This window comes from Carassius gibelio, chromosome A22, assembly GCF_023724105.1.
Source record: "Carassius gibelio isolate Cgi1373 ecotype wild population from Czech Republic chromosome A22, carGib1.2-hapl.c, whole genome shotgun sequence".
NCBI lineage: Eukaryota > Metazoa > Chordata > Actinopteri > Cypriniformes > Cyprinidae > Carassius > Carassius gibelio.
The window spans coordinates 1,657,276-1,667,817 of record NC_068392.1 but is presented as its reverse complement, the minus strand read 5'-3'; the positions used below and the strand labels follow the sequence as shown (position 1 = coordinate 1,667,817).

At 37.1% G+C, this 10,542-nt stretch overlaps 1 protein-coding gene across 1 annotated transcript; it reads right to left on the bottom strand.

The window, feature by feature from the left end:
* Positions 1 to 699: 699 nt before the first annotated feature.
* On the bottom strand, positions 700 to 9,819 carry eps8l3a (EPS8-like 3a). Its single transcript, XM_052538624.1, has 20 exons — positions 9,640 to 9,819; positions 6,725 to 6,797; positions 6,582 to 6,652; positions 5,261 to 5,325; positions 5,026 to 5,184; positions 4,155 to 4,304; positions 4,009 to 4,082; positions 3,831 to 3,937; positions 3,579 to 3,724; positions 3,403 to 3,508; positions 3,250 to 3,323; positions 3,030 to 3,104; positions 2,793 to 2,938; positions 2,560 to 2,710; positions 2,448 to 2,479; positions 2,265 to 2,361; positions 2,072 to 2,176; positions 1,911 to 1,996; positions 807 to 939; positions 700 to 731 (listed from the first exon to the last, which is right to left on the bottom strand). The coding sequence occupies exons 2-20, from the start codon at positions 6,784 to 6,786 to the stop codon at positions 702 to 704; spliced, it is 1,869 nt and encodes a 622-aa protein (XP_052394584.1). The 5' UTR covers positions 6,787 to 6,797; positions 9,640 to 9,819; the 3' UTR covers positions 700 to 701.
* Positions 9,820 to 10,542: the final 723 nt, after the last annotated feature.

Here is a 10,542-nt window from a genome sequence, read left to right as displayed (position 1 = left end):
GTTCGGGTCATTTTTGACCCGGGACTGTATGGAATACCATAACTGTGTACTTTCCGTTAAATTATCCATAAAGCTATATTAGTGTCAAAACATTTTGTAAAACATATTTACCCCCCCCCCCCCATATCTCACACACTTATTGGTCTGAATTGCCAAAACATGAAAACTGTATGTACTTGTATAAAAAAAAAAAAAACATTGCAGCATGAAAAACAATTTTTTTTAAATATGCAAGTAAAATGAATTTATTTGGAATATTTATGTTGCTTTGTCAGAAATAAATATGTAGGTTTTATAAATATGGACTGTTTATGAGCAATCATGAGTTATGAATTTAATTAAATTCCATTCTTTTCATTGGGTTAATACTGATAATTCTCAGATTATATGCTCTCATAAATTTCATACAATGATATATTCAAATACAAATTTTCATTAATATTGACAAAAATATAAATATTTGAAATATAAATTTCAAAGAATTTCTTAATTTTTTTAATTAATAATTAAATCAATGCAGGAATAATATGGTGAAATTGGTTCACGTTCACTCAAGTTGCTGATCTAATACAATATAGTTTTAGTTGAAGTTTTGACTGTTTTATTACTAACAGATTCTTCTGTCCAAATGGATCCGGGATGCAGAAATAACGTACAGATTTTGTGATTTAGCATCATTTTCTTCAGCATCTGTTTGTGGCTCAGATCATTTGTCTCACGTCACTGGCCATCTGGAGAGAGTGAAGATGAGGTCAGTGTGACATCATGCGTTTGTGATGATGATGCGGTGATGATGTCATACTCACCGCAAGGGCTGATTTGACGTTCTGCAGCTGGTAGAAGACGCGTCCTCCCTCTTCTGGACAGACGGTCTTGAGCTCATCGCGAGTCATTCCCAGCAGCATCGAGCCGCTGACGCCTCCTAAACACCGCACCGTACTGACCAACACACAGAAGAACATACTTTACATACAGAGTCTTTACACAGAGCATGCTAACAACCAAAACACCTTGAACCAACATATTAGTCACGATTATTTGATCACTTGAAAAAGTGAAACTAACAAATAAAAACCATAAACAAATACAATGACATTTTTGCATGTTGCAATTTTATATTTTATATTTAATTATATATACAATAAAACTAGTTTATTATATATTTTAACAATTTTCGATTGATGGACGTCGGGTTTTATAATAAAGCAATTTGTGATGAAAGAGAAACTTTAACGAACATGACAGAAAAAATACAGAAATGTACATGATATAATAAAAAATTATAAATTTAAATCTAAAACAAACTGAAAGTTTTATTTTTAATTAAAAACTAAATATATCAATATATGAAAAAACAGGTAAAGTTAAACAGTAATATTGATATACTAAAAATAAAATGTGTAAGTATATAATTATGTTACTTCACGCAGTAATTAAATATTTTCCTACAAAGCTTCTTTTAAATGATGCATAAAACACTATTTGCATTTAATTTAATTATAAAACAATATTAATATATAAAAAAACATAATATACAGTAACAGTAATAATAGTATTATTATACACACTGTATTTTAATATTATTTACAAATTAACTATAAACACAAAAATTAGGTCTCTGAAATAAACATGCTAAATAAGGAAAAGAAAATGTTGTTTTGCATACATAATGCATTTCATTAATTATAATAACTATAATTATGATGATGATAATTCAGTCTTTAATAATAATAACATTTTTCTGTAAACGATGCATAAGTCACACATACTGACAAATGCAACATTTTTATGCAAAATTAACAATGCAGATCTGAATTAATGAAATACACACAATGAGGTTATTTTGCATACGTATAGCCCATATTTATGTATTTTTAATAATAAGCCGTGCATAGAATGGTTCTGCTCACATTTTGCTGAATCCCTTGTGCTCCAGCCAGGCCCGGACCTCCTCGGGTCTTGATTTTCGGGTGAGTGTGGGTGCAGACGGGGTCTCCTGAGGGTCAGGAGGTGAAGCTCGTGATTGTGAACACCTCAGATGTACAGGTGAACGTGTGTGTGATATACGTACAGCTTTGTCTTGCTGCTGCGGAGACTGAAGCATGTTGTTTGGGACGTAACCGATCTGCCCTCTTTCATTCTTCACCTTCCACCACTGCTTAGACATGTCCAACAGCTACACACACACACACACACACACACACACGTGTGGTCAGTAGCACACTCCTATATCAGATCTGATGTGTGTGGGTTGTGTGTCTCACCTGTAGCTGTTCTCCTTTACTGACAGAAAGCTCTCGAGGGTTTCGTGCTGAGAAATCAAACATGGCTGTCATGAAGCTCGCCGGTAACTCATCTGAACTGCACACACACACACACACACACAGTGTCACACACTCGCTCACTTCTCACGTGTGTCTTATGTGTTCACACGCATGTATCAGTACCTGTCCTCAGGCTCCGGCGGCAGTCTGTTGCTCTACACACACAAACAGAGAGTGTTAGAGCGGTTAAATGACAGGCTGATCATGTGAGTGTGTGTTCAGTGTGTCTTCGTACCATTTGTGGTGTCATGGTTGACTGCCCCGGCTCTCGTTTGCTTGTGTTCATGAAGCCCGGCTCTGGGTCTCTGACTTCTGCCGGCTCCCATCCATCGTCAAACACCGGCGTGAAGGTGGGAATGTCATCATCATCCTCCGGCCACTTAGTGCTTCACACAGTGTCAAAACCACACGTCTAAATCGTCTGTGTGTGTGTGTGTGTGTGTGTGTCTCTGTGTGTGTGTGTTTTACCTGGGAATGTTCCAGGCGTCTCCCAGTGACTGCCACAGATGATCCTCCTCCGGCGTCGCCTCCTCGCTCAGAAACACCACACACTCCGGCTCAAAGAGAGGAGCCACGATAGAAGGAGGGAGATCCTCGTCACAGTGAAACACAACCTACACACACACACACACAAGCGTCAGATCAACAACACAGTAAAACACACACACACACACACACACACACACACACACAGCCGTGTCTTACCAGCTCCAGTATGGAGAACAGACAGTGAGTGAGTTCAGCGGCGCTGGGATTGTCAATCTTCCCCTTCAGGTTAGCCTGAGGAGATTTGACCTTATTATTAGTTTTAAAGCATTTTAATATCTATAATATCAATAACAAATGTTGCATATTTTATGCTTATTTAATACACAGAGATAAGTTTTCACAGTATAGTATATGATATCAAATGAATCTGACGCACCAGCAGGTTAAAGGCCATCTTGATTTTCCTCAGACAGATGGAGAACTGTTCCTCTGATGGCATTCCCTTCACAGCTACAGCAAACAGACACAAACACATCAACACATCCTCAGTCGACTCATCTCATGCATTCACACCAGTCCTCGTGCTCACCCTTACGCTTCTTCTTCTTCTTCTTCTTCTTGTCCATCTTGGGCGCGACGGCCGTCACTCGGTCTGCGAAGGCTTCGATGTCATTGATGAGGTGATTCAGGATGTCCTGCAGACAGACAAATTGGTAAATATCTTATCTGTAGGTCAGCACTGTGTTATCAGTCATAAACACTCACCACGTTCCTCTCCCTCTCTGTGTACGGCCGTTGAGGGGGCGGGTCCGGTCTGATGGGCGGTTCTTCTGCTCGAGGGGGCGGAGTCAATACCTTTGTGTAGGTGGAGTTATTTCTGGAGGTGAGATGAGTCTGGACCGGACTCTCATCTGGACACCACAGACAAACAACTGGTTTCAGATAGGAGAAGTACATATCTCCTCATTAAATACCGTTTCTCTTGGAAATACGTTGGATGTTTGTCGGTCGTCTCACCGTAATCCGGAGCGGCCCAGGGCTCGGGAGGTTTCTGTTGGAGCGGCTGAGGTGGAGGAGACACTATTCGCGAGTTTCTCTGTGTGATGTTTCCTCCATTGACTTTACTGCAGAATTAAATCACAAATCACATCAGCATGACATTCGTCGATCATTATTGAGGAGATATGACTCTGACCTGTAGATCGACAGTCTGGGATCATCTCTCTTGTTCTGCAGGAGCTGCTCCAGCTCTTTCTTCAGATAATCGGCCTGAAGAAACAACAGAAGAGGTTTATTGCAAGAAGCACTGAGATTCTGGACCTGTTCGAATCATGAACTCACCCTGAGAGACTCGCTCTGGAACAGGAAGACACTGACGGCACGACTGCCATGTTTCTGAATGGAGACTATCAGCAGAGAGTCATAGACTCTCTCGTCTAGAACGGCTTTCAGATCCAGAACACTGCTCAGAGGCCACGACTCCAGCATCTCCTGAACACACAACATCAACAACCACCACACAGTGAGAAAGATGATCATCTACCATAGCTTAATAATGTAGCAAGTGACTAGAATGTAGATAGCATGATTTGCAAACAACTAGCATGTTGCTAACATCATTAGCATGATTAGTAAGATACTAATTACTAATGTTGCTAGCATGTTTCAAGCAAGATCAACCAGTTACTAGCATGTTACTAACATGTTTCTAGAATGATTGACATGTTACTATTTTGTTGTTAACATGATTACCAAGTTGATAGCATTTTGCTAGCATGTTTTTTAGCATGATTAGCAAATAACTAGCATGTCACTAGCATGTTTCGAGAATGATTAACAAGTTACTAGCATGTTTCTAGAATGATTAGCAAGTAACTGGCATGTCGCTAGCATGTTTCTAACATGAGTAACATGTTACTAGCATGTTGCTAGCATGATTAGCAAGCTAGTAGCATGTCACTAGCATGTTCCTAGAATGATTAGCATTTTACTTGCATGTCGCTAGCATGTTTCTAGCAAAAATGTTGATAACATATTTCTAGAATGATTAGCATGTTACTATAATGTTGATACCATGATTACCAAGTTACTAGCATTTTAACGTTTCTAGCATGATTAGCAACCTACTACCCTGTCGCTAGCATGTTTCTAGAATGATTAGCATGTTACTAGCTTGTCGCTAGCATGTTTCTAGCATGATGTTTATCCTGACCTTGGTCTCGATGTCGGCGAGCAGCAGCGCTCCATCCCGCACCTCCAGCAGGACGTCCTGACCCCACACACGACCCGTAGCATCCAGATACTTCAGCCGCTCCAGACAGTCGTTCACGTCACACAGCTGCTGGCCGTCCAGCTCACAGGTGAACAGATGCTGTGGAGCACAGAGTCACACATCAGAGCTCAGATGAGGAGGAGGAGGATGAAGAAGAAGAGTTAGTCATCCTCACCTCCACTCTGTGCTGGAACTGATGCATCTGTCTGTTGATGGAGTCGGCATATTCCTTCCTCTGATCTATGGAAAACACACACATGTTGACTATATCACTGAGCTCATTTCACTGATATTATATATCAGGTTAATGATATTTCATATCTCCTTCCTGATGATAAAAAAAAACAACAACACAGAAACAGATGCAAATGACACTACAATTATATTTTTACAAACACACAATAATGCACAAAAACAATAAAGGATTAAATGAAGAGATACCATCAAGTGCAGTATGGAGTACCTCAAGGCTCAGTTCTAGGAGCGTTACTTTTCACGCTTTACATGTTACCCTTGGGAGATATCATCAGGAAACACAGTGTTAGCTTTCACTGTTATGCTGATGATACTCAGCTCTATAGTTCTTTGTGGCCCAGCGAAACATACCAATTTGAAAAATTAATGGAAAGCATAGTCGATATAAAAACCTGTATGAGGAGTAATTTTTTACTGCTCAATTCTGAAAAAAAAAACAGAGGTGCTAATTATAGGACCTAAAACTATGCATGTAATAACCTAGAACACTGTCTAAGACTTGATGGTTGCTCTGTCATTTCTTCGTCATCAGTTAGGAACCTATGTGTGCTATTTGATCGCAATCTTTCCTTAGAAAGCCACGTTTCTAGCATTTGTAAAACTGCATTTTTTCATCTTGTTAATCGATGTGTTTATGACATCAGGTTAGATTATTGTAAAGCTTTATTGGGTGATGGTTATACATGTCCGCTGTGTTCTCAAAACTCTAACATATATCAAAATCAACTGCGGGCGGCAGATCCCTTTCCTTTTTATCCTATTTATTCCTTTTTATCCTTTTTCATTTTAACTCTGGAATAACCTACCTCACATTGTTCTGGAGGCAGACACACTCTTGTAGTTTAAATCCCATCTCTTTAATCTGTTATACACATAACACACTAAGGCGAGCGTGATTTTGCCAAGTACAACATGTTCCTGGATCAAAATCATTCTTGATCCTTGTTACAACATTCCAATCAACCAATCAGAATTGAGATATAACTTTTCAGGAAATATCTGTTTTAGGCTTGCAAACAGGGTATATAATATACTCCCTTGTTAATCAGCTATCATTTCCCTCTGATTTTAGGAATAAATTATGGGTAGGGACTGGGTTAAGAATATATTTTTGGACAATATTTTGTGATCCCCAAATCCAAAAAAGTGAATGTGAACAGCGAGTGCTCATCCAGAAGCGATTTCAGTCCGAGTCTCAGTAACAGAGTTGAGTAAAGAAGCAGCAGTGTATCACTACTCACGGTATATTGATTTAGCGCTGGGTCTGGATAGACCCGACAGATCCGAGGACACGCCGTCCATCGCCGACACACTGTGGGAAAACACACTGGTCAGACTCGTGTGAGAGATGTCATGATACACAGGAATCAGAAGCGGTCCTCACCTGGAGCGAAACGGTTCAGTGTCACTGCTGGACCAGCCGAACGGACTCGAACCCCCCAGCATGACCACAGCACCTGAACACAACACTACAGCATCAACACACCACCACACAAACACATGAGCATATGTGTGTGTGTGTGTGTGCATTCATTCATATGCTTCAGTTATACATCATATTGATATACATTTACTATTTGAATTATATATCAAACTATTATCTTATACTGAATTAAATTACTACAGATGAAAAGTAATACTTTGATATTTCCTTAAATAAATCAATATACAAATGTATGTAATATGTACTTTTTATATAATAAACATGTATCTATATATTACTATAACTTAAAATACTATAGTTCAGTTCAGTTCAATTTATTGTTATAGCACATTTAAAAACAACCATGGTTGACCAAAGTGCTTAACAATGTCTAGACAAATACAGTAAAAACATCACAATGTCACAGCTCAGCTCAATATAAAAGCCAAGGAATACAAGTGTGTCTTAAGAAATGACTTAAAAATTCCAACAGTCTGAGCAGTTCTTATATGTACAGGTAAACTATTCCACAAATTAGGTGCCACCACTGAAAAAGCTCGGTCACCTTTATTTTTCAACCTAGCTCTCTGTACATTGAGGAGCACCTGACTGGATGACCTCAGTGCTTTAATGGGAGCATGGACATGTAAAAGCTCTGATAAATACGCAGGCGCCAACCCATTTAAAATCTTAAAAACAAACAATAAAATCTTGAAATCAATCCTGAAGTGGACAGGAAACCACTGTAGTGAAGTTAGGACAGGGGTAATGTGCTCATACTTTTTATTCCCAGTCAAAAGCCGAGCTGATGTATTTTGGACTAATGTAAGCGTTGAAGAGATTACTTATCCAGACATACATATAAAGAGTTTCAGTAGTCTAGTCTATATGTTATAAAAGCATGAATTACACTTTCAAACTCCTTATGTGGCAGGTAGGGCTTGACTTTAGCCAACAGTCTTAGTTGAAAGAAACTGGCTTTTACAACAGAACTAATCTGTTTTTCAAATTTAAAAGCACTGTCAAAAATCACACAGAGATTCTTGGTAAATGGACAAACATATAAACCTAAATTACCAAGTGCATCTACACAAGCACTTAAATCCCCAGGACGACCAAACACAACAATCTCAGTATTATTTTCATCAAGACAAAAAAAGATCTGATCCAACCATATTTTTTAAATCTTTCAGGCAATTCAGTACTAACAGAAACAAAGCTTTGTCATTAGTTTTGACAGGCAAATCTGTACATCATCTGCATAACAGTGAAAAGTGATATTGTGATTTGTAAAAATATACCCCAAGGGCAGCATATACATAGAAAACAACATAGGGCCCAATACTGACCCTTGAGGGACGCCGCAAAAAGAGGTTGGGCAGATGACGAAAATTCACCAAGGTGAACAGAAAAACTTCGGTCTGTCAAATATGATTGAAACCACTTAAGGGCTATGCCCTTAATGCCGACACAGTGTTCAAGTCTAGATAAAAGAATAGAGCGGTTGACCGTATCAAAGGCCGCAGAGTTACCAGAGTCCACAGTTAAAAGAAGATCATTAGAAACTCTTAAAAGAGCAGTTTCTGTACTGTGACAGGGCTTAAAACCAGACTGAAAATTTTCATCAATACTAAATTCATTGATAAATGACTGAATTTGATTAAAAACAACTCTCTCCAAGACTTTCGATAAAAAGGGGAGTTTAGATATAGGTCTAAAATTAGACAAATTGGAATGATCCAAGTTATTATTTTTCATAAGTGGTTGTACAATGGCATGTTTACTTTAGATGAAGTGTAATATTTAAATTACATATTAAATCAATTATACATAATTGTAATTATGTAAAAACAGCTTAATGTAACATTTTTGTGACGTTATTAATATTAATTAGAATATTTATAATTACACCTAAATATTACACATTACAATTCTTAGATATAATGTGTGTAATATAGACCAAATGTAATATTTAGATGTTACGTCAAAATAAAAATAAAAATTATTAACCATTTTTAAATGTAACAAAGTTTATAGCTACATTTAAACATGGTTATATATATATATATATATATATATATATATATATATATATATATATATATATATATATATATATATATATATATATATACACACACACTAAATTTTTTTCAATTTTCAAAATACCATAGTATAAGTTTGTCAGACCTCACTGTGTCATGGTGAAGTGTCATGGCATCTTTAGGTACAATTTTGTTCATATACCATACTATTTCTCATGGTACTGGATTGTACACAATATAATGGTTTTCAACCATTTTTTCAGAGTAAAAACATGGTATTTCAGTTCACTGTTAAGGTACTTCAAAATACAAGGTCCTTCAAAAATATAGTATTTCCAAGGACCTTAGGTAAGAGATTTGGCTGTGTGAGGTAGAAGACGACCATGGTATTATCATATCTTTAAAAAGTACCATAGTATTGTTTGAAATACTTGAAGAAAACCACAGTATTTGAATGGTAAAACATGGAATCGAGGACTCTTGTGTACTCGGTTTTCTCATTTAAAGTCAACAATGACTCATGTTCATCACAATAGCGGACGATCTGGCCATGTTTATGAGCTCATAAACCACAATCGCTGCAATCTGACCTCCGTCACCACTGGAACATTACACAACAGCCAGAGGTTCTCCAGAACCACAGGACAAAACCTCAGCCTTTCAATCGCAAACACACCAAGAGTCCCCATCTACCATTCGATGAAGACCAAACCAGCCGTAAATCAAAGCAGAGAGCAAGCAGAAGCGGATCAGATGTGACCTCAGCGTCCCATTGAGCTGTCTGAGGAGATCCAAACCCCTGGAGCTCATCTAAACACTGAAAACACTCACCGAGAGATCAGACGAGATGTTGAAGAGCTTCCTCAGTTCTGAATCTTGAGATCTTCTGAGGTTTCTCTGTGTTAGTTCATAGTGTGACAGAGAGAGGAGCAGGAGCCGCTCCTGGGGCCAAAGTCTGACTGAACTCACCTTGAAGGAGGAGCTCAGATGGGTGGAGAAACACCACCCGACCGCCACAGACTGATATCAGCTCTAGTGCTGGAGATACTGGACCAGCAACACTTTACCCTAACTGAGCAAATGTTTGATCTGTGCTCAATCCATGTCCTGGTTTCAGATTAACTAGAAAAGAAAAGAAAAACAAAATAGGCTGAAACTCCAGACTGTGTTTGTTTGAGAAATCCAGTCCCAAATCTACATGATGTGAGATCAGCTCCAAATATATATAATAATTTTTTTTTTTAGGTATTATAGATTCATATTATAGTTTAATCTATGTGATTTTGAAATACCTTTTTATTTTGACAAATGTAAAACAATTCAATCTAGATACTATATTAAACAAGTTATATTTTAAATATATGTCAAGACTTATAACTTGTTTAATATAGAGGACATATTTATGTATTACATGTGTTAAATAACATATTAAGTTATATCCAAATATTAGTTATTCAAGTTTAAAATATAAAACATTACACAAATTGTCAAAATATTTATTTTTAAGTTTATAATTTTTTTAATGTTATTTCAAAATATATAGCATAATATACGAAGTTAAACAATGCAAATATAAAATATGATTTTAATGTAGACAAACTGTAATAATTAGACATAATAATAATAATTTATTGCATATTTTGCTATAACTTGTATAATATATATATTGACAATTAAGTTATTTAAATATTATATGAAAGAAGTTATATCTAAATATTACAATACTTAGATATA